Here is a 25,459-nt window from a genome sequence, read left to right on the forward strand (position 1 = left end):
TTTCACAGGTTTCTATCCCATCTTGTGGGAGAAAATCAAAATGGTTTTCAACAGGGAGAGTAATTGAAAAGGAGCATGAAATATATCATGGATATCACTCAATTGAACATTATGTAAAAGTTCCATATGTTGCAAAAAAAAAAGGATGCTCGTGGACATTGCAACATATGGAACTTTTACATAATGCTCTAATTGAGTAATATCTATGATATATTTCACTCTCCTTTTCAATTGATCATGGCTCCTAAGCAGTGCGATCATGAAAAGTTTTGCGTAGGGCATATATAATAGAGAAATATTACACTGGTGCAACATTGAATTGCCCACACTGCTATTTCCTATTCACAGTTTCACAGAGCTTTTAAATAGAGACTCCCTATTAGCTCTTTGTTGAAACCATTAGCCATGAGAGTCAAAAAGAACACCCAGATATAACAAGCATTTACAATGCAATGGTCTCGGCATTGTTAAAGTTAGAGCTATTGGCATTGCTCATGACAGGGACGGGTCAATAGATACTTCTATAGATACAGCAAGGCCCCGATTTACTAAAGGTTTGTGCAAGAGATCTTGTGACACAAGTAGCAGAGTAAATCAATTTTTGCATGAAAAACGCCAATGCAGTCAGGCGCAGGCAATCGGTATTATGGTATATTGCCTGAAGTACCTATTTGTACTAGGGGGTTTTCACTGAATCACGCATCTTCCATGTCTGATGTCTGTGCTGCTGTCTAAACATAGGAATGTGTACTGGAGGATGTACAGCAAGTATACGCTAGGCATGGCTGGCTCACTTTTGTGCCATAGTGCGAAGCTGAACACAATTCAGAAAATTAAGAATTATTAAGAGGACCAAGAGGCCTTTATGTGGGATAACTCCACTTCAACAAATGTACACTAGAATCATGAAATGGGTTTCCAAAGAGTGACATTGATGGTCACCTCCTCTGCTGTAAAATATAGGTATGTGCAGTGCTAACCCCCTGTCCCACTGGCTGTGTGCACAGTCAGACAGACACATTATGTGTAGAGACAGGGTAGGGCAAAATCAGAGACAAACTCGTAATGCAGGCATGGTGTAATACAGCACCTAGGGCTTGTAAGTATATCAGCAGTGTGCACCCACGTGAACCACCTACTGTATGAAACTCTTGTGGCTGTATGTAGGCTTCCAAACAGTGCAGTGTTGGGGTGGTGCACACTCAGGCACATACCTAATATGAACAGAGCTGAGTTAATGCACACTCACTGTCACACTCCTGCTGTTTGTAAGTTTTTTGACTGTATATGCACACCTACTATGAACAGATCTGGCTCTGTTCACACTCGAGCACATAGTGTGCATGCTCAGCCAGTACACGCTTACAGACACATACCCAGTGTGCGCATGCCTCATAGACACACAGCATGCTCAGGGCTAGAGAGGTGCTAACTCAACTCACAAACACAAACCTAGTTTGTGCCAGTTTTGACTGTATGCATTCTCACATTTGCAGAACCAGTGAATGCAGGTATCCTGAACATGTGCAAATCAAGCAGTGTGCACCGGCAATGGTAGGTACCACACAGTGTGCGCATGTTTACTCAGCCGGGATCACTATATGCGCTTCTCACACCTACAAAGATGAATATTTGAATGGCCAGCGCCCCCACCCAGTGTGGATAAAGAGAGACGCAGCTGTACAATCAGCTATCACACCGGGCTTGTTGACAACGGGCCATGAGCATTTTGACACAGATGGACACGAGTTCAAGCATTTAGTGGAGGGCTGCAATAGGTGGCGATTCCCAACTGGAAACAATCCACGCCCCAACACACACACTCAGCGCCACACGCACCCCTGGTTGCACATGTAGTCAAGGCACAGCACACAGACTGGCTCAAAGACCTCCAACTCAAACTATTTTAAATGTCACTTTAAAATTCCGTTTCAGCAGCTTCAGTACCGCGTACAGATTGTAGGCATTATTTGAATTTATCAACTATAAATTGATATTTAATTTTTTACAGCAGTAAATTAGTGATTTTTATTTTGCAGTTTTATACAGCGTGAACTACACCAGAAGGGGGTCGGAGCTCTTTACATGAGCACCCGTTGCGTTACAGACGGAGACGTTATTTTTAGGCACGGGGAGATTAAGCTATATGCCCAGGATCACAGAATGCTTGAGCCTCCCGCCAGACTCGAACCTGCTTCCGCCAGCATTAAGGCCGGCCGCGCAGTCGTTAAGCCACACCCTCTGCTACTGTGATCATCGCCAGAACCCTATATTGTATTTTTACATTTGTGATAGATCTATTTCAGTAAATAACATTTTGCAAAACAAATGAAAATATTACAGACGGCATTGGCCACTGACAGGCTGAAATACCGGTGACACAGATCACATTATATATGAAAGGCCGATAGTTAACACTAAAGGTGAGTCGACGCCATTTACCGGTAGGAAATTTTCTGCGCGGTCAGTGGGTCATGAGAAACGTGCAAGGAGTTGGTGAACTTGTGTTTCCTTAGTGCGTGGATTGCTGGCCGCACCAGAGCATGTGCTGTTAATAGTTATAAAACGTGCCGCCGGAGATTTCAGTTGCCGCCACTCACCCACCAACTGAATGAATATAATTATGAAAGCAATAAAGTATTTTTTATAACCTCGGTTGTGGATTTATATACTTTACCTTTAAAGAACTGGACTGGATTTCTTTACTAATTAATGCATTTACAAACAGGAGAGTGTGAGGTTAATTTCATTAGTAATTCATTAAGGACTGCGATTTATAGCTGCCCTCAAGTGGGGAGTGGATGACTGTTCCTTAAGGTTTGAACACCTTAAAAAAAAATAACTGTGTAAAAAACTTTTTTGCTGTGATGTTAAGGGATAAATAAGTATGGTACTGAACTTTTGCTACAGGCTAGGGTGACCATGCATCACGGACTTTCCGGGACACTCCCGGGTTTCCGTCGCAGATTTCGGCAAATGTGGCTGGTCATGATCCGGCTGAAAACAGTGGGAGGCACCTTTTCTATATTCCAAAGCTGGACTAGCAAGTGACTCTTATCAAAAAGCAATTACATTTAAGTAAGGTATTGGTCTTAAAAATTGCATTTCACTTCCTTAGTGCATCCTCGTCTGTAAGCCTGCCTCCACCTCTCCCGCACTCAGTCTCCTCTATAGCACCACCGTGCGCTGGTATGCAGACTCCCCCTGCATTCCAGAGACGCACGCGACGCGATCCGGTCAGCCCTGCAATGCTGTGCAGACAAGACCTGGCCACGCGCACAACGTTATCCTATGGGAAAACGCTGCGCGCGGCCAGGTCTTGTCTCACTTCGGTGTTCTCAGACTGCTGAGACGCCGACAATAGTTCTCTGGCGAGAACGCGCTTTCAGCTAGCCGAGACCTAAAAAGGTGTTTGCCTCCTGTATGGACACTCCCCTATATTGAAAAAACACTTCTTTGCAGGCCAAAGGCTGCAGGACATAATGGTTTTACGCAAGTTAGGTTGAAGGTCTAAGTCATTCATTTAAATGGCAAACACATCAAGTAATCTTTGAAGTCCCACAGCAGTTCTCGACATTAAAACAGCATCATCTGCGTAAAGTAAGAATGAGACAAAATGTTTACTGTTTTTCGGTTGATCAGTGCACTTTTCGAAGAGATGGTGTTCTAGATCATTAATGTTAATAATGATCAGGAAAGTGGCCAACACAGACCCTTGTCTTACCCCTCTGACAATAGTAAATCTTGTTAGGGCATTCACTGTTTAGCCTGTATGTGACTCAAACTGTGGAATTGTAATATAAAATCATTTAGAATTTGAAATCGCCTTGTCCACCCCTTGTCTCCTAATTATACACTTAGGGGCCTATTAGGATGGCGGACGGACCTGCATCCGTCCGCCACCCCAGAGGAGGAGGGACCGCCCGCAGGGGCAGCGGCGGTCCCTCCGTGCTAATTAGGATGTTACCCCCACCCTGGCGGTCACATCCTGTATTTTTAACATTGCGGCGGGTGCTGCTTGAAGCAGCACACGCCGCAATGTTAAAAAATGCATGTTTGCCTTTGCATGCACGAAGCTGCAGGCACCGCGTGGTGCCTGCCGCTTCGTGCACGCAAAGGCAGGGGGGGACCATAGGAACCCCCAGGTGCACCCCCCACCCTCCCTTCACCCCTGGGGGTCCGCAACGGGCTCCTGAAGAAAACACCGTATGCCTTTCTACGGCAGAAATGCCGCCGTGGAAAAGCATAGGAGCGATGCCATCCTAATATGGCTGGCGGTGTCTGATAGACACCGCCAGCCATGTTAGAGCTTTTCCGCCACGCTCGGAAGCCGACCGCGGCGCAAAAGCGGCGGACTGAAAAAAGATGCCCCAGCCATCCTAATCTGGTGGAGGGTCTTTTCTCAGTCCGCAGCGGATAATCCGCATCCTCCGGGCCGGCGGTGGCTTCCGCCGGCCCGGAGGATGCGGATTATCCGCTATCATAATCGGCCCCATAGTTTGGAATGCATAACACCGTCAATCACACTAGTTGGATCCATAAATGACAAATTCAGTGTTCCCTGCCTGGCCTTAGTGTATTTTCCAATTGAGAAATTTAAAGTTGAGTGCTTGATCAACGGTGCTTTTCCTTTTACTGAAACCATTATGATTCTCAAGTAAAATATGTTATTATCTTCGGCCCAACACTCCAACCTTGCAAGGATAATGTGCCCTTAACCAAGGAGTTTAGTAGAGAAATTGGGCAATAGCATTTCCTTTCTGCAGCCCTTTTTAAAAATAGGAACCATGATAGACTCTGACCAGGAGTATGGGGGCCACTTTTAAATACAGAATTAAGTACTGACAATAAAATTGGCCGAGAGATTAAAAAAAGACCCCTTCATAATGGCAAATAGAGCCATCTCCTTATTTTTTGTCATAAGTATAGATTAGTGATTCATTCACGTGTCTATAAATGGAATTATGTTCTGAGCTTTCGAATGCCCAATATAGTTTACTGTCAACATGGCTACTGCAGAAAGGCTAGGCACGAGTGCCCAACTCCAATCACAGTTGTGCCCATGACAATAAATTATCCTAACGATGGGAAACTTTAAACACTATCAGGTCTAAAGCCAGTGTGGCAAGGGCAACACTGTAATGCTTGCTTGAATCTAAAAGCATTTGACCCTCTCAGGACCCCTCTGATTATTTTCCTTGTACGCTAACTTTGGTCAGAATTATATGGAGGTGCCTAGCTCCAAACTTAGGGTCTTACCCAAGTTCTGCCTGATCATTTTAATTTTATATGTTGCCTTTTCTCACTTTTCTTTTAGTTTGGTTTTTAATTTACCTGTACTCCTCGCGTCTCAGGAGAGCCTGAACTCGGTGTAGGGGTTGCTGGACCCTGACTCTTAGCAAGCGCTGACTTGTGCTTCTGTTATTGGTTACTTACGAATACCAACCTTGCCCCATGCAGGCCCTGAAATTAGGTCAAAGACTGTGTTCTCTCAACAGCTTTATTGCTTGCTTGAATCTATAAAGCATTTAACTTCTCAGGATCGCTCTCATTATTTTCTTTGTACATCGACTTTGGTCGGAATTTTACGTCGGTGATTGGCTCAAAAGCTACGGTCATTGGAAGCCATTCTAGAAAACAGTATACACTATGTTAATTTTACAATTTGGGGAGATTTTAATTTTAATTTAGAGGACGAGAGCAGTAAAGAATCAAGGTTGCTCATAGATAATATGGCTACATTTGATCTTAATCTATTAGTCAAGGCTTCTACTCACATTGCTGGACATACCTTTGACGCAGTATTTTTCAATTTTCCTGGTTTGTCTATTGAGAATGTCTTCCCGGTCACCCGGTGGGGCCACATGTTGGTTACGTTTATTATTCAGGTTCCTTCTTCTAAGTGGAATGGAACAAGCAGCCCCTTTTCTAAATCGTTTTTGGCCACTATAGGTGTGGCAGGGTATACTCAGACATGAGTCCCTTTCTCACTGCTCCATCAGGATTCAAGCAAGCCGGGCCGAAGAAGGCTGAAATGCCAGAAACCGGTCCCCGGTAGCTTGTCTCCTCTCTGGTGAAGAATTGGCTTGGTAGTTTAGTCTGCCCTGTTCCCATGATGCACTGGGCCAGGGACAGATTGATTTGCATATAGCCAGGTTCTGAGCTGGGATGGGGCAGTGAGATAAATAACGGTGATGGATCAAGCCCTGATCTTTGGACTGGGTAAGAGTGGTCTGCTTAACTCAGACACTCTGTTCATCACCACCCCCTTTTCTAAATCGTGTTTGGCCACTATAGGTGTGGCAGGGTATACTCAGACATGAGTCCCTTTCTCACTGCTCCATCAGGATTCAAGCAAGCCGGGCCGAAGAAGGCTGAAATGCCAGAAACCGGTCCCCGGTAGCTTGTCTCCTCTCTGGTGAAGAATTGGCTTGGTAGTTTAGTCTGCCCTGTTCCCATGATGCACTGGGCCAGGGACAGATTGATTTGCATATAGCCAGGTTCTGAGCTGGGATGGGGCAGTGAGATAAATAACGGTGATGGATCAAGCCCTGATCTTTGGACTGGGTAAGAGTGGTCTGCTTAACTCAGACACTCTGTTCATCACCACCCCCTTTTCTAAATCGATAAAACTGTAAAAGCCTGGAATAAAGTGGACAGAAAGGAGCTAACGGCGATCTTGGAATCGTCACTCCCAACAGTTACTTGCGAGGGAAATGTAACAGTGGCAATTTTTTCTTCCTGGATTGAGGAGGGAGCTAATAAACGGGCTCCACCCAAGTTGGTTAAGAGTTACAGAACCTACAGTGGGGCGGTACTCGACCAAGCTTAAAGAGCTAAAAAGAACTAGCAGGAGACAGGAAAAAATCTGAAGGGAAATTACTCACAGGCCGAGAAGGCCAAATATAACAGGCTTCTATCTGAATATAAATCAGAGATAAAAGTTGAAAAAACAACATTTTCTTTGAGAAAAATAAACCAGCAATCAACTCCTCTAAGGAACTACTTAGAACAGTTGAGATGCTTTCATGCCCTCCTAATGGCAACACATTAGCCCCTACGCAAAATCTCGGTGACAACCTAGCAAAATGTTTTAAGAATAATGTAGAGGCGGTATACAAGGCTTTTAAGGCAGGACAAGGGGATGATCCCTTAGTTTTGGAAGTCATACTTTCAGTAACAATTACCCAACGCTAAGTACATTTCCATCCCTTACAATTGTTGAGGTGATCCAGTTGATTAAATTGACAAGTGTGGGGACCCTATCGACCCTTGTCTCGGGAACATTTTTCAGGATTTGGCAAGTTTGACTGCCCCACTTACAGCCTTACTAAATAATGTCATGAGCAAGGGCATCTTTCCATCTGAATGGAAAATCTCAAGACTTCCAGTACCAGCAAAAATTCTAAAGAGACACCTTAATGTGGTCCTCTATGACTATTTGGAGCAGAATAATATCCTAGATGGATCTCAATTTGGCTTTAGGAAATCACATAGAACAGATTCACACTTGTGGTGGCAACAGATGAGATTCGTAGGATCATGGACAGCAGTGGAAAGGCTGTGGTGGTCCTTTTGGAATTGTCCACTGCCTTTGTCATGGTAAGGGTCTTGAAACACTGTCTAACGAGGATCAAGACTGAAGTAGCGGCCCTCAATCTCTTGGTATCTTTCCTCAGCAATAGAACTTAGTCAGTCTCTTATGGAGACTTTACCTCGAGTTCTTCTTCTCTGCCATGCGGGTTCCTGCAGAGGTTCTCATTGAGCTTCACATTATTCAACATTTACATACCTCAGTTGATCAAGAGGATAAACCAATAGAGGGCGCGGTAAACAAGGCATACACTGGAATCTAGCTTTAACAGCAGGAAAATATGCAGCTTTTACAATATAATGTTTGTGGCCAGACCAATGAAGGAAGGTGAACATTGCTCAGGTTTGTTGGTAAAAATGGAACTGCAAGCACTTTTCCTCTCCATAGCTGGATCTGATGGGATCTAAGATTTGGCAGCTGTATCAGGAGCATCCGTTCTGGCAAGAATACAATTGTGGATTGCGAGAAGTTGGCCTGGTATATGATGTTCACTATTCCAGTGAGCACCTTGCACCAGTCCAAACAACCCTTATGGTGATGTTTGTAAAGTCAACCTTATAGACCAGCTATCCCAGGGGTAGCATGGACAAAGCAGTCTTAGGCTAAACTCAAGAGGGCACGTGAAGCCAGCTGTTTTACCTTATGCAATCCCTTTAATACCAAATGAAAGGACACCACACAGGATATTCAAACTATATATGTATTTATTTCTAAACACTTGACATGTTTTGATAAAGCCAAACCTTAGTTAGCATCTAACCGTGAGGATTATAATGAACTTAAGAGTATATGGTATGGCAATATCCTAGAACAGCTAAAGGACATGGTTCCGAAAGCTGCAGACAGGCTCAGCTCATGCTAGAGCACCATCTCACAAAAAACCAAGCACTCTACCTCCAGGATTGTTAAGGCCTGCCATAGGAGTGACTTATAGGTGTATATGTGTCTAGATATAAGGTTAGATATAGGTATACTATATCTAAGCAAGGGGTGATTACACTACCTTGCCCCAGCCGAGTGATCAGCCAGTTGTGTCAATTTGAATGGCCAGCCACAGCTGGCAAAATATATGCTGCAGCCCCTGGTAGGCCTTGGATGCACCTATGCCCTGGGTACCTATAGTACACTGTACAAGGGCTCATAAGGTGACCCGATATCCAATTGGAAATGTACATGGTGTCCATTTTAAAGAGAGAGCAGATAGCCTGGGGCCCTGATTAGCAGGATCCCAGGCCAACTAAGTCGAAAACCAGCTAAACACTAGGCAAAAAATCTGGGGTAACCATAGTCAGGTATCCACCTTCCTACATGGATGAGATACTTGAAGGTTCTAGAGCTCTCAAAGATAGGAAGCACCCTCTGCCCTGCAAACAGAAACTTCATATTATGTAGACTGGGGTTCGGGCAAAAATGCTTCTCACTCCTCCAGGTTTTTAAGGAGCAAGCTCTTCCAATCTAAGACGGAAAAGAAGAAATCATCTTCTGGACAGACATCCAGCATCAGAATAAAAAAATTAAATAAATCATCTTCTGGACAGTAACTGGGATTGAGGAAGATACAGAGCCAGGTGGAAGGTGTATCCAAGGTTTGCTTGCAACATGGGAGTCAGATATTTCGGACTAATGAGTCTTGGATATTGTTCACGATAGTGATTTTATAAACTTTGTTTCCACACCTCCAGAGCCGGACTGAAGCCTTACACCTGTTCCAAGAAATACTGCTTGTAGCATTTGGTTGCCACATTGTCTATTCTGATTAATATAGCTTTGCTCATCCGGCAGGAAGAGAATCCCAACAACGTTAGATGGATAGTTTGATGCTCTTTCCAGCTCATGCAGCATCTCTTCTATTGCTCTGACCGAAGACCCTGCAAGCTCTTGTTCTCTGCAATTGCTCCATAACAAAGCCCACTGACATTTGTTATTTCTATAATTTGAGGAACATTGAAGAGAGAAGTCCCCCACTGAAGGTATTGATCCTCTATATTATGCTATACAAAGCCTATTATTCTGTTCCTCCCTCAAAAACCAACAGCCAATCTTGCCTTCCTTTTTAAAAATGGCCTGTCTCCTAACACTTCCTAACATTCATACTTTTCCAAGATGCTTGAATGGCTTGTGTACAAATAACCTAAACCCTGTCTTTAAATGAACAACCTACTCAACCATCCACTGTCTAGATTGTGGGCATTCCACTTCACAGAGACTGGTCTCACACACTTGTCACCATATTTGATATTTGATCAACCTTCTGTCCCTGGCCGTCATGGGCATAGCACTAATGTGTTCCCCATCTAATTTCTTTGGCTGCTAATTTTCAGTCTTTCGGTGCTCTTCACATTCCCTGGCTGCTTCCACAGTAGTGGTAAGACTCTGGGCTGGGTCCTCTCCCCATTTCTCCCTAATTCCCATCTCCAGATTTGAATTCCTGACTATTTGATAGCCGACCTCCAATCACATATTCCAAGGCCCTCCTAAACAGAGAACATACATTTCCCTCCTTCTGTAGCTCCATCTTATCCATCCAGTTCTGTTGCCCCTTGACGCTTTAACTCTTACTCCTGCTAAAAAGAATCGCATTCTGTTGTTCAACTCTGGTTTGTCGATAGATTACTTTTTCACAACCATCTACGGAAAGTTATAGATGCTGAACATTGGTCAAATTTTCCCAATGTCTTAACTCCAGATAGGCAATTCCACATCCACTGAAATTATGTATGGGATTGCAGTGGGGGCATCCTCATTTGCCCGCCGCAATAATCATATTCCATTTTAAACAACATAATCAAATTTGCAGCACAAGATATCGTCACCTCCCCAGGCACACACCCATCTTGTACTGCCCTTAGTTGTGCTGTCATAATAATACCTAAGCATGGTTTATAAGGATACCCAAGGCACCACTGTTCCATACCTTGCCCGGAATGTTGCTCCCCCTTGCAATTCTGCCATCCACCAACAACCTCTTTCTCTCAGAACCCAGATCAACCTGTTGTTCATTCCATTTTAGATCACTCACTCTGCTTTGCCCCAGGTTTGCATCTGTCACTCTCCTGACCTCCCTACCTTCCAACATTCAAACATGAGTAGAGGCACTCCTTGTGCACCAGAGAATCAGAACAACTGCCACTCAAATATCCCAAGTGCCTCTGCACCTGCTACCACGTTTTGACTGGCCTCTCACCCTTGTACATTTGTGCATTACGCAAAATGTTAAGTGTTGCACCGTCATTGTTCTTCAGCTCTGTACCCACCCACTGTCTTTGAACACCACTCCTAAATGTACCCACCCAAATCATAGACATCCTCATGTAACGAATTGTACTGTGCTGGAGGTCTTTGATGTAAAAATATTCTGCTTACTAAATGCAAGTAAACACAAATACAAATGTCACCACCTACGTAGTTGAAGTTATTTGATTATTGATTTTCTTTCTTTTTCACATTTTTACGAAAGCTTGAAAGAGTGTATCTTGTGTAGTTTCTCAGCCTAAGTGATTTATTTCCAGGAAGTAATGGAACAATTCAAATTCCTTCTGCACTTTGCATTTATTATTCCGTTTGACTTGTGATCTCCAGCTTCTGTCCTTGTTAAGTACCCTCATTTAATAGTTGCCCATTGTGTTTTTAAGTCTGGCGTTAACCAAGACCTTATGATTTCAACCAAGTTATCATATACCTACTTTTTGCCAGCCGTCCTCATTCGTTGGTCTGTTATAGTGCCGTTCATATCTTTCTTCTGCTCAATAAAGCCTACTGCACGGGGCAGTGGGTCGGTCCACCTCAGACAGTGACTTAACTGACGCAGTATTCTGCCCTTTCACAAGGAGTATATCCACATGCAACGTAGTCCCTTCTACGACAACGTGTGCATTTTGAGACCCAAAAATATGTTTGCTTATATGTTTTCATTTTTAGTTTGAGAACAAGGCCTCTTCCCCAGCAGTAATGGTTTATAAAAAGTATAACAAAACGCGCACGTCCAAAGTCAAAAGGCTGGCAACCAATGCCTGCCCTACAACGTTTACCAATGCTCGTTCCCTTTGGGTCTATTAAAATCACTATGGACGCTACTGTTTGCAAATTACATTTTTTACGAACAGAAGCATTTAAATTATGTTTTGCAGGCTGATTTGTCAAATGTTTCTTTCTTCTTCTTCACCTCTTTTCTCAATGTCTATGCAGCTTTTTGCAAAGATGAACAGCATGAGTGTGCCAATCATGATTGTATACCGAAGACACTGTGGTGCGATGGGCAAGTCGACTGTGCAGACAGCTCAGACGAGTGGAAATGTGGTAGGTATTTAAAATACTGCTTTGATTTGCTCAATTTGTTAACAACTGCTCATAAAAGATTATAACAAAGTTGCATTAAAGTGAGTATTGTATTCAGCACAAATGAGTTATATTAACAATAAAGTAAAAAAGAAAACTTTTCTAACCCAGTCTCCTCAGGAGGTCGTAATATTTATGTTTTTTATAGGAAAGTAATAGCATTGCTCCACAGTATTACATCCAAGCACTAGGAAGGGATGAATAACATTATTCCTGTAATGCAGAATTATCTTGGACAATGTGGACATTTTTTATTGACTCATCTGGCTCAATAATTATCTGCCTTCAGGATTTGATATGTTTTCTAGATTCTCTGGAACGCAGCCCATGATAGGCTTTCTAGTCACCTGGGAACTAAAGACTTTGTCAACATGCCAAAGCGAGACAGAATGCCATTTGTTCTGCAACCACTCAACAAACCATTGAGCACTACTTGAGTGAGATGTGTTTCAAGGAACGATCAATAGTGTGAAGTATCACGGAGATGATTAGTGGAACTCAAACCCTCTTCATGAGCGAAAGGGACACTCAAGAACAGTGGAAAGCAATAGATACATTTTAAAGATGTATTTTAAAATATAGTTCTATCCTAGTACCTACGATATAATTATAATAAAAAGAAACAGAATAGTATCTGCAACATTTATGAATAATCTGAACAGAAGAAAATATTATAACATATTGGCTGTTAAGCTTTATATCAATCCTTCCCTCGTACCTTTGAGTCCCTAAGCTAATTCGAGCTGCAACGATGGATCACCTTCATACCTGTTTTGAATATTGAAGTTGTTGTCCAGTATTGGACCTGACATACTTGGTGTGGTTTTCTCCATCCTTTAGCCTTTCATCCTCCTGTTTTTGGTGGCTATAGGATTCTGAGCAGCTTACTATTGCTAAGCAGTGCTAAAGTGCATGTGCTTTCTCCTTTAAATATGGTAACTTTAGCTTCCACCAAATTGGCATATTTAATGTACTTGCAAGTCCTTAGGAAAGTGGTATTACCTGTACCCAGGGCCTGTACATTAAGTGCAGCTAGTGGGCCTGCAACACTTAACTGTGCCATTCACTTGGATAGCCTTTTAAACATGTCTCAGGTCTAGGCATTGCAGCCTATGTGTGCAGTTTTAAACTGCTGTTTCTACCCAGCAAAATAACCCTTTTTGCCAGGCCTAAACCTTACTTTTTAATTTATATGTCACCACTAAGGTAGGCCCTAAACAGCGCATAGGGGAGGGTGCAATGTATTTAAAAATTTGAGCATGTACTTTTAACTTTTATGTGCCCTGGTAATAAACAAAACTCTTTAACTAGTTTTTCACTACTGCAATACCTGCCTCACCCATAGGATGTCATTGGGTTACCTTATTGCATTTAATAAATGGCAACGTTCAACTGGGAGCAGGTAGGAAAGACAACTTTGGTCACTAAAGAATTGTAAATTAAAACCCTCTTTAATGGTAAAGTTACATTTGAAGTCATAATTCAGAAAATGCCACTTTTTGAAAATTGGCATTTCCTTTTCCCAACCATTTGGTGCCTGTAACCTGTAGCCTGTATTCTGCAGCACATGATTAGGTGTAGCTGGCAGTTGGTCTTTATGTAATACTCCCAGACAGTGAGACAAGGGGAGAATAGGTGTTGGCAGGATGGGCCAACTCTGATTTGATAGCAGGCAGAGCTGTCACCTACCACACTTGCAGATCACAAAGGTTCAGCTTCAGCAAACTGATCAAGGGTTTTTACAACAGACTTTTGTGCCCCCAGACAAGCTGGGGCAAGGAGGAACGAAGGGCATATCAACAAGGGCTGGCGATATAATTATCGCAGCTTTAGCGTCCGTTTTTGAGTGAAAAGCGGCGATAATTATATCGCATTATTTACAAGGGCACGCTATCGGGTGTTTCCTTGATTCAGCTCCCGTTTAGTTCACGCCTCGCTTTGCATCTCTAATGAGATGCAAAGTAGGCGTTCCCTGCAAAAACTAAGGGAAAATTATCGCTAACTGTCCTTCTCCGTATTTACAATATGGCCCAGGACACCCATAGCGATATAAAAAAAAGCTTACCGCTGTAATCGCCGGTATTTTATGTCTGCTATTTTTTATGACTACCCTATATATCACATGGGAGGTGGATTCAGTGGCTGAATCCACATCTCCCTATGATCAAGATTTCTTCTATCGCTGTGGGAATATCGCTGGATTAACAGCGATATTCCCTCATAACGCCGCTGTTGATGTATAATTTATCGCCCTGGAGAAACGCGTTGTTGTTAGCGCGTTATCCGGGCGATAAATTATAGCGATAGGTGGCGATAAATTTAAAAGCACTAAGGGCCAGATGTAGGTAGGCATTTACCGGTCGGTAACGGCCGAATTCGGCCGTTACCGACCGGTAAATGCAATTTGAGATGTAGGGCCCTGTATTTTACAGAATCGGTAAATTTACCGATCGGTAAATTTACCGATTCTGTAAAATACCGAATCGGTATTTTTTCCGATTCGGTAAAATTGATATGTAGGTGGGACTCTTCTGAGTCCCACAAGCATTACAGAATCGGTATTTTACCATCAAATACTATTTGATGGTAAAATACCGATTCTGGTGTGCATGCACATGTGTGCATGCACACCTGTGCCATATGACAGGCAGACCTGCCCTTAGGGCAGGTATGCCTGCCACATGGCCCCCGAACCTTTTTTGGGGGTGCTAGAGGGTGTCAAAGTGACACCCCCTGCACCCTTGTCAGAATCGGTATTTACGGTATAGTGGGCCTGACTTGGTCCTTGTATCTGCCCTGCGCTCCATCGTGGTCAGCCTGAACTTGTGACTTTGTCCTGGTGCAACCAGATAACCACAGTTGGTACTTTGTCCTTTTAGAAACTATTTTTATCTAAGCCTTTAAAAGTGCATGTCTCATGTTCTACTAATTAGATTTTTGTCATGTCAAATAATGTATTAAAAAGGACTCTACTTGTCCAGATTGGTGTGGGTTTTTATGGTGTTGAGATTTCAATGTATTACTGTTTGAAGTGCTTCATAAATACTTTGCACATTACCTCTAAGTTAAGCCTGAGTGCTTTTGTGCCAAGATACAGAGGGTTGAGCACAGGTTAATTTGGGGTGTGCTTGTGCTTCATCCTCAGTAGAATTGTGGTTGCTGCTTGAGTAGGATTTCACCTCCCTCAACCAGTTACCCGATTACCTACATTCAATATAATAGCATAGCCTGCTCTTCTCATCTGCATTGGGAGGAAAGCTCATAAGCCTCCAGCAATTAAAGGTTGAAAGTGCCTCCCTTTGGACTTCAGTAAAAAGTAGGTGAAGTGGTTCTGTATAGGATATCTTGTCTCTGTCTTCTGGCATGAAGTCCCTCTCTCCCACTTCACAGTCTGCACATAACGTATAAAGTATTATCAGGCCATTGTTGAATCTTTTAGAATAAAAAATTACCAGAAAATTGCCTGATGGTCTTATTTTCATTCTTTGAATATGTGCTCTTTGAACAGTAGTGAACAAAAAATGAAACACCTGCTTTCATGAAACCTTGTTCACAATCCAGCAAAAATTATTTTAGAACAGAGAATATAGCTTAGATTAAATAATTTGTATATATTTGAGCATTCTGTTGCAAAAAAGAGTGGCATTATCAAACATGCATTCTATATTTATCATGTAAATGAGTAACAAATGTGAATTAAAAAGGGGCAGCCTAGAAGAGGAAAACATGATATTTCTAGCAGTATAAGAGACTGTTTTCTTTAGTTTCTTTGGGTAGATTGACAGAATGTGATGCTTGACAATCAATAGTTGCCGCTTGGTGTTAAAAAGTTCCCACATGGGAATAGAAAACGAATGCAAACATGTGCACACTTTTGAAGAGCTCCAGCTCCATTAGAAATAGTCAAAATAAAATCTGGGGTATAAACTTTGACTCATAGTTTATATCATATCACCAAATAAAATCATCTTTAACAATGCAAATTGCAACTAGCCCTAAGCACTGCTTAATTTGAGCTGGTGGTTTCCTCTGCTCGGCACCGGAACATAGGGGCATATTATCAATTGCCGGCGATAAATATTGCGAAGCGCTCTTAGCGCTTGCATATTTATTGCTGGCTATCTCTGGAATTTATACGCCCGGTTTTGCGCTTTATCAACAACGCGCATCGCCTAGGCGATAAAAATTCCAGAGATAGTGGAGATATTGCCGTTTTCCATGGTGGAAAACGGCAATATCCTAGATGATAGGGCCTGTGGTCTTAGCCACACAATCCACCCCCCCATGTTAGGTATGCCTTAGTCAAGAATTTAACAGACATTAAATTCCTACGTTAAGGCATTCTCAACGTGATTATAAATATCTCTAACCCTCGTCGTCAATATGACGAAGCTGGGTTAGAGATATTTTCCCAAGGGAGTCTTGTCAGGCACGCCTCCTTTGCATCTCATTAACGATGCGAGTGGAGGCGTGCTGACAAGGGGCGCTATTGCAAGGAAACACACGCTAGCGTGTCCTTGTTGCTAATGCGATAATAATATCTCTGCTTTACGCCCGAAAACGGGCTCTAAAGCTGCGACAATATTATCGTCATCCCTTGTAGATATGCCCCTTAGTTGTCAGCACAGGCATTTATGATAGTCTGCCACATGGTGCCACTGGCTGCCTAAATTAGGGATGAGCACAACAACAGCTGTTTATTAATTCAATGTACATTAGCAATGATTAATAAGTGCCAAACAAATTATTCTTAGAGCATTGGGGACCTGGAACAGTATGAACTATCACACTTGTAAGAGTGTGAGGGTTAGCAGTTGTGTTAGCACTGTCATTGGCGGCACTGGCAGGGGCATTGGATAGTGTAAACTGCGGTGGCCTCCTGACAAGGGCCCTGACACTTATATTTTTCACAAATTAAGCACTGCCAACAAGGCACTAAAGGATTTAACTATTCAGCTAAACTACTTATATAGTGAAACTGAACATATTCACATATAAAATGTTAGTACACAGATTGGACAATGACATGCAAAAGCATCAACCAATCAATCAGCATTTGTAGAGAGCAGCACTGTCAGCCCTAGGGGTTTATGGGTGCTGAGGGTGGCATGTCCCTATCGACAAGCCAGGTCTTGAGCTTCTTTCTGAAGTCTGCCGGGAGGGTAATGTTCAGAGGTGGGGGGGAGCAGGTTGCTCCAGGTCTCGGCGGCAATGATGGAGAAGGAGCTGCCACCACTGCGGCTGCTATGAATGTGGGGATTCTGTGCAAGGGCGAAAGAGGTGGAGCGCAGGTGTCTTGCATGCAGATAGAAGTTCAGTCGGTGGTGGATGTAGGATGGTCCTTGGATGTGTCTTCTGGATGCGGACCCATTGGAGGTTTCTGAGGTGAGGAGTGATGCTAGTCTGTTTGGTGAGGTCCAGGATGAGTCTGGTCACGGTGTTCTGTATGGTCTGGAGTCTTTTTTTAGGAGTTGAGTGAGGATTCCAGCGTAGAGAGCATTGCCAGTCGAGGAGGCTGGGGACAAGGGCCTGTGTTAGACCTGGCATCATTGGCGTGAGTCTCCCTTCCATTTTGACGGATTGCCTCCTCTGTTTTGATATGTTTTTGCTGGTTTTATGCTTTGGGCACTGTGCCACTGCTAATCCGTGCAACAGTGCAAGTGCTTCCTATGTTAAATTGATGTACTAATTGTTTATTCCATGATTGGGTATTTGATTTATCTGTCAGCCCCTAGTACAGTGCACCATGTGTGCCCAGGGCTTGTAAATCAAATGCTGCTGGTGGGCTTGCAGCACTGGTTGTGCCACCCGCAGAAGCAGCTTGTAAAGTGTGTCTCAGGCCTGCCATTGCAAGGCCTGTGTGCAGTCTAGCACTGCCATGTCGACTTGGCCAAGTGCACCCACTTGCCAGTTCCCTTTGCTTTATATTAGACATCCCTCCGGTAGGCCCAAGGGCAGGGTGCATTGTAAGTATAAAGTAGGACAGGCTCTGATGTGTGTAGCATGTCCTAGTAGTGAATTACAGCCATTTTCGTGTTTCACTGTTGAAGGCTACCTGATCTCCATAGGCCAGAATGGGCAGTTAGATTATTACATTCTTATAATCCTACTGACTCAGGGAAAAGGGTAGAAATTCGAATTTAGTATGCCTGAACTCAGAATAATAAAATACATCTTTTATTAAAGTTGGTTTTAATATTCTGTGTTTGAAAATACCACTTTTAGAAAGTAGGTATTTTCTTGCCTAACTGTCCAGGCCTGCCTCTGCTGGGTTGTGTATTCCTTGTCTGGGTTTGTGAGTGACAGGGCTGGGAGGTTCCAGGAGACAGGCTGGGGCAGCCCAGTGGTGAATAGAGAGATCTGCATCTAGATGGGAGGGAGGAGTTGCACCTGGGACCTGAATAGGGCTGGGCCTTCCCTCTACAATGCTGGCTCCACCTCCTGTGGCTTGTCTGATGTCTCTGCCCTGCACAGTGAAAGGAGCGGAGGAATCATGTCAACAGAGTGCTCCAGAGCCTTATCTTCCCTCCCCTGTGCTGGCTCCCCCTCCTGTGGGGCAGCTGATGTCTCTGCCCTGCACAGCGAAAGCAAGAAGGGAGTCATGTAAACAAAGTGCTCAGGAACTGGTTTGGACTAGGCAGAGGCCTCTCTGCCTTCAGAGAATAAAGGATTTTGGGGTATACATATTGGGACCCTGATCCCAAATAATTAGATCACTTCTGGACAAGAAACCTTTCTGCCAAGAAAAAGAAGAAACAAAGAAGCTGCAGGAGTTTGGACTGCCCCTCTGCCAGTGTGCTGTTTCCCTGGTTGGCCTGCAGTGGTTGCTTCATTGCCAAGGGAAAGGAGAAGGAACTTTGTAAGGACTTTCATCTACAGAATATTCTCCAAGGGCTTGAACTGTGCTTGCCTCCTGCTGAAGTCTCAGGGACAAAAGACTTCACCTCCAGCTCCCCCCTGAATTTCCTTGCTGGGAATTCTGACTCTAGACACTTGCATGCTGCTGGGAGCTGGAAGAGCGAAGCATCGAGAAGAAGAGCGTCGCCGCCGCAGGTGAAATCGTTGCAACGCCGGAGAAGTGAGCCTTCGCCGCATCTCCCTAGAAGCGTGTGTTCATCAAAGCTGCCTGCTGTCGCATCCCAGGAGAAACGTGACGCCAACATGAGAGTCGCCATCGCATCACCTGAGAAGCGCGTTGCAGGGCCTGTCACGGCTCCAAAGTACAGAGTCGTTGCAAGGCTGCCAGGGCGCCATCGTCATCGCATCGCCGCATCAAGGGCGCCATCTTCTCGCATCGTAACCGGATCATCGCATCGCATCAAGGCGCCATCCTGCGCACTGTAACGGCCCGCAGGCCGAGAATCTATGCATCACCTCCACACCGGTAAGAAGCAGGACGCATCCCCTACTCTGAGCAAGCATTGAGGCACGACACATCATCCCCCCCGGATCATGGAACCAACGCATTTCCTCTTTTGCAAGCCTTTTGTATACTTTGTGTTACGCATCCAGGTACTTTGTTGAGAACTTTGTCGCATTTACCATCAACTTGAACTAAGCAACTTTAATCATCTTTTCAGCAATCTTTTTTTGTTTGAATATCTTTTATTAGTTTTGCAGTATTCGTTTACATTACACCAGTAAGCATTTTGTAAGATGTAGTGGTACATATAACTTGCATAACACCATAACGACAGTACAGTGCAGCGACTATACATATTGGGTCATTGAACACATATCACAGTTCTTGTTGCAAAACTGACAGGACATATGAGAAAGAAGGTGCATGCCTAAGAATGCGATGTCGTATGGTGCTATTAGCAGTGTAACTCAGGGTGTGAGGATGAAATGTGGTGTGGGGCGGCATGTTCTTGCGGTTGCGCGCCTTCCCCAGGTCACTCCCGTCAGCCAATATGCAATGTGTCCCCCGGTGTATGATCATATTAAGAAAGTTGCGGGGGAATTGGGTATCAGCAACTAATATAATATTCATAACTGTATAACAGGCTTGTCACAGGTAAAACTGCCTTGACATCCAAACGGAACCAGAAGGGAAGTTGTGGTCGGGACAAAGTAAGAGGAAAAGGTTCACCAACATTGTGAGGTGTGGGGTAAAACATTAAAAAGTAAGGAGATAACTTGAAGTGGGGGGGGCGAGGGTAAAGGGCTAATAGATCTATAGGAGTGTCAATGTGTGTCTGTGGAGGTGTGCCACCGAATCCGTGGCAGGAACATGTGGCATGTGGAATCTAGTGGAGTGCTGGCATTTCTCGGAGGGGGGGTCGGGGGGAGAGTGGCTCAGAGGTGCCTAGCAGGCATCAAAGTATCAGTGCTGAAGGGGCAGGGGTCTCGGGTGGTGGTGATGCTGCGTCTCTGCAGCGGTACCTCTTAGTGCGGGTATCGGTTATGTCATTCACTCATCTAAAATGGCGGGGTGTCGATGGGGGCAAGAGGGTGTCTGTCCCAGCTACCGGCCACGGCCGGCCTGAAGGGAGGTATAATCTAAGTGATTCCTTGATCTAAACTCGCCTGTTGGAAGGACTTCAGAGTATCGTCCCAGAGTTGCGCAATAGGGAGTTTCCTGTGCCCCGTCGTCTCCTCCCTGTGCAGTACAGCACTCTCCGCTCTCGCCCAGTTGTCAAAAAAGGGATACCAGTGTTTGGCTTGCGGGGGCTCGCCGTTCTTCCAGCGTTTGGTGAGGAAGCATTTGGCTGTGACAAGGCCCAAGTCCCAGAACCTAGCCGGCACCGTATTGAGCTTCGTCCTCTTATAGAGTCCCAAGATGCAAGCCTCCCATGTGTGTGGCAGGTTTTCACCAGCGCTCTGTCGTAGTAGGGCAGTCACTGTAGTCCAGTACGTGTGTATGTTGGGGCAGGCCCAGAGCATGTGTAGTATGTTCGCATCAACCAGGGAGCATCGTGGGCATGCTGTGGTCGTGATCGAAAAGTATTTGATTTTATCCGGCGACAGGTATGCGCGGTGTAATATATAAAATTGTATAGTTTTGAAGCGGGAGTTGCGAGGGACATTAACTGGGCCAGCCAGTTTCATTGCCCACTCTTTGTCCGTCCATACCCTCCCCCGATCCGTCGCCCACTTGTCCCGCAGCTGTTGGGTGGAGTGTTGTGTGTGCATTAGGAGAGCCTGCGCCAGCCAGTGTATTACATGGGATCCATTGCCCATAACATGGAGGTACTGTATGAAGTGGTGTGTTTGCAGCTCCTCAGTCATGTCTCCCCAAGGGCGCGCAAGTGTGCGCACTACCGACGCATGGAGAAGGAACTGCCCAGCTGGTAGGCCCGTGTCTCTGGCCATCGCCTCAAAGGGAAGCAGGGCACCGTCTGCGTATAGGTCGCCCAGTGTCTCCACTCCCGCCTGCGCCCATGTCTCCAGCATAGCCTCAGTCACCACTCCGCCTTCTCGGGGTGTGCCCAGCAATGGAAGCGCCGGGGCGTAGGGCTTTACCTCACGAGTTAGTTTCAAGCAGCGCAGAAAACATCTGCGAGCTATCTCCACGTGTAGCTGCGGCGGGCAGGGAGTTTTGGTCAGGGGGTGGAATAACATGCAGATCTGCGTATAAGTCCAGAGCGTATCCTCTGTGGCAGTATCACCTAAGTTTCTGCCACGCAGCCATCCCGTCACCCATTGCATCTGTGCAGCCAGGTAATACAGTTCCAGGTTGGGAACCGCAAGGCCTCCAGCCTCCGTGGGTATATAGAGCTTTGTCACGCGAGGTCTCCCGGTGTTCCAGATGAGGGTTCGGAGCGAGGTTTCCAGCTCCCGAAACACCCGGGTTGGAACATATTCTGGGATATTTGCGTAATAATAAGATAGTCTAGGTAGGATTATCATCTTTGTCAGTGCAACTCGGCTAGGCACGTTTAGAGGAAGGGTCCTCCAGAAGGTTATCTGTGCACGCAGGGAGGAGATAGCCCGGGTCAGGTTTCCCTCCAAGATGTCAGTTGGGGCTCTATAAATGTGTATACCTAGGTACCTGAACGTGGTAGGGTACCAGGCAAGTCTCCCGCCATTGATGCGGATGTCGCACTCCTGTGTATCTGGGCTGAAAGAGTACGCTCCAGATTTGGTCCAGTTAACTTTGAGTCCCGACATGGTCTCAAAGGTGCGGAAAGTATCAGATAGGGACTGTGGTATACGAGTCAGTTCTTTAAAGTATAAGAGCAAGTCGTCCGCGTACAGTGAGACCGCATGTAAGCCGTCTGCCAACGGGATCCCCCAGTCCACTCCCTGTGTCCTAAGCAAGGCTGCAAGAGGTTCCATGGCCATTGAGAAGAGCAGCGGAGACAGAGGGCAACCCTGCCTAGTGCCTCTCCGCACCCGGATGGCGTACACGTACGGTCGGTTTTTGGTAGAGTAAACCCACCAAGTCAATGTAATTGTCCCCAAGGTCGTATTTCTCCAGCACTGTCCTAATATAGGGCCATTCGACGGAGTCAAATGCCTTCTCGAGGTCCAGTACGAGGCACCTCGAACGGGGCCATCGGTGGGCGGCGTAGTCCTGCAACCTAAATAGCCTGCGGATGTTATAGGAGGTGCTGCGCGCTGGTACAAAGCTGTCATGGTGCACGAGAGTAGGGACTAGAGGGGCCAGACGCTGAGCTAGCGTGGAGACTAATATTTTGTAGTCAGTATTTAGCAGGGCAGGCGGTCGGTAAGAGCCCATGCGCGTACCATCCCTGACGGGTTTTAAGATGGATATGAGTGTGGCTTCGTTGAGTGTGGGCGGGAGGAAGGAGTCCTCGGCGGCGGCTGCGTACATTTTCAGCAGCTCGGGGATCAGAATGTCAGAGCAGGCTTTAAAGTATTCGGCTGGTAGCCCGTCTGGGCCAGGGGACTTACCATTCGATAGGGCGAAGATGGCGGTACGCAGCTCTTCGGGCAGGAGCGGAGCCCCTAGGTCGCCTTGCTGCGCGACTGCCAATTTTGGTAGCTGTATGCCCGAGACATAGTCTACGATGTCCGCAGCGGGGACCCCCAGTTGGGAGCAGTACAGGGCCTGATAGTGGCCCGTGAAAGCCGCATGTATCGCAGTTTGCGTATACACCATCTCGTCCCTGTCAGTGCAGATCGCCGATATAGGCTCTGATCGATCCTCCTGTTTGATGAGCCAGGCCAGCAACTTCCCTGGTTTATCGCTGAGGTGATGCGTGCACGCCGAGTGGGCTGCATAGATGACATGGCAAAGTCGCTCTAGTAGTCGCGCATGTTCCGCGCGTGCTGTGAGTAACGGCCCATCCGCTCCTCCCACCGCCTCCTGTTCCTGTTTTTGCAGGTCGGTCTCTATGTGTGTCAGTTCCTCCTCTAGCTGTTTCTGTATGTGTCCCTGTGTGCCCAGGCAGTATCTGCTGATTACAACCTTAAAGGCGTCCCATTCAATCTGAGGGGAGGACGCTGTGCCAGTGTTGTCTTCAAAGTATTGTGCCGTTTGCGCAGTGAGGGAGACTCGGAAGGGGGCATCGAGGAGCCCCCTTGTAATCTCCAAGTGGGGATGGGTGGGTGCGGGCGCTCCCATGCTATGGCAAGCATGTGCGGGTTGTGGTCAGAGTGGGTGCGGCCCATGTAGTATGTGTCCGTGGCTAGGGGGAGAGAATCGTAGATATCATATATCTATCTAGCCTTACGTGCAAATTGTACACTCCTGAAAAGTAGGAATACACCCTAGAGGTGGGGTTACGGGTGCGCCAAATGTCGTGCAGGTCCCATTGTGTTGCCCAGTGGGTGAGAGCTTTCATGGCGCAGTGCGCTGGAGTACCGGTCTGGGGTGGGGAGGAGCGGTCGAGTGTGGCGTCAAGTATGCAATTGTAATTGCCCCCCAGTATCCATGGGATGCCGTGCCAGGGCGCTAGCTTCGTAGACAGCTGTGCGAAGAAGTCTCCCTGGTTTGTATTTGGGGAGAATATTGAGGCCAGGACCACCGGCTGTCCATCCAGTCTGCCCTGTACGATCACAAATCTGCCCTCTGAGTCTGTGTGCGTCTGTGTTACCATGAGGGGGGTCCCAGGTCTCACCCATAGGAGTGCTCCACAAGCATAAGAGGAGTATTCCGTGGCGTAGAGTTGCCCGCGCCATCTGCGGCGTAGTATTTGCACTTCCGCCTTGTTTAAATGTGTCTCCTGAAGGAGTGCGATGTGGACCTGGTGACGTTTAAAGTAGGAGTAAATTTGGTATCTGCGCGATGGTGTGTGCATTCCCCTGATATTCCAGGTGCATATTTTTATCTCTGTCATTTTACACTGTTAAGTGATCCCTGTTTCCGAGGCTCGCCCCCCTGCTTCACCCGGAACCCGCCCCGGGACCTCCACGCATTTTCACTGCCCATCCACAAAGACATTTTCAGTGACATTAGGACAAATTTTTTCAAATAACAAAAGATTCGTAGGGTCAAAAACATAACAGATCATAGGAAGCTAAACCAATGAAGAATACCAAAAGGTCGGTTGCTAAACATGCCACCGTCCAAACTCTCAATTGAGATTATTAACCTTTCAGTTCAGGGGGTCGCTATGTAGTAGGCACTGCTACGGTGCTCTAGCAGTGTGGCCAGCAAAGACGCCCCAGGCTTCTTGCAGTGTGGCCACCTTCCCCAGGCCGCAGTAAGAGGTTGTTAGTCGGCAAGAAGTATGTTAATCTATCGTGGCCTGGCTCGCTATGTACATGTCTATTCGAGGCCGGGCATGAGCAGGCAATGTGTTCAGGCTCGTGCGCCCTGCAGGGGGCCAAGCTGCCCAGTGTCAAGGCCCGGTTGTCTGGGGCAGCTAAAAGTCATCATCAGTGCAGCGCTGTGGTGTTGTTCAAGCTCGGAGGGCATTACTCACCGCGTTCCGTGTCCGTCGTCCCTTGGCAAGCCGAGGGTCTCGTTTCAGGTATTCTCCAGGTCACAATCCAACAGGGCTACACTTCATGTTCAGAACCGAAAACGGTGTCGTTCCGGGGCACCCCGTTGAGGTCCAGTGGTGCTGGTCAGTTGATCAGATCCGCCGTCTGTGGCATGACATCCGGTTGCTCCGTGGACATCTGGTAGTTCGTCAGCCCCTAGATAGCCTCATCATCACTCGGGAAGGCCCGAGGGCTGGTGTCCGGGGCGGGGTTCTGTCACTTTGCGGAGCGCATCTTGTTGCTCAAGATGAACTAGTTCCACAGGTGGGGAGAGATCCATCGACCCCTGCGACAGGTGGACCGCTGGTGATCTGTGCCTGCGGCGCCGTCGCGGTCCACGAGTGCGTGTCGTTGTGGCAGACCCCGGTGTTCGTCTGGGTGCTGTGTCCACGCCGCTGTCCAGCCAAGTCTCAGTTTACTCCGGACTAGTGAAGAAGTGTGTTTTGTCCTGTGCCACCACCCTCAACTTGGCAGGGAAGAGGAGGGAATATTTGAGTCCTATTTGTCGCAGCCGTTGCTTCACTGCAAGGAATGAGTGTCTTTGGCGTTGCACTTGGACCGTGTAGTCGGGGAAAAACATTATTTTAGAGTTGTCGATCTGGACATCTGCGATTTTCCTGGTTTCACGTAGAA

The 25,459-nt window shown here is 46.1% G+C and overlaps 1 protein-coding gene across 1 annotated transcript in view; it reads left to right on the plus strand.

Annotated features, from left to right (window-relative positions):
• Positions 1–25,459, plus strand: part of CORIN (corin, serine peptidase) — a 1,855,778-nt gene that overhangs the window by 1,566,610 nt on the left and 263,709 nt on the right. The window contains exon 15 of the mRNA XM_086962682.1: positions 11,780–11,890. Within this exon, the coding sequence (XP_086818808.1) occupies positions 11,780–11,890 (111 nt within the window). The remainder of the gene's footprint in view (positions 1–11,779; positions 11,891–25,459) is intronic.

The sequence above is a fragment of the Lissotriton vulgaris genome, chromosome 3_1 (assembly GCF_964263255.1).
Source record: "Lissotriton vulgaris chromosome 3_1, aLisVul1.2, whole genome shotgun sequence".
NCBI lineage: Eukaryota > Metazoa > Chordata > Amphibia > Caudata > Salamandridae > Lissotriton > Lissotriton vulgaris.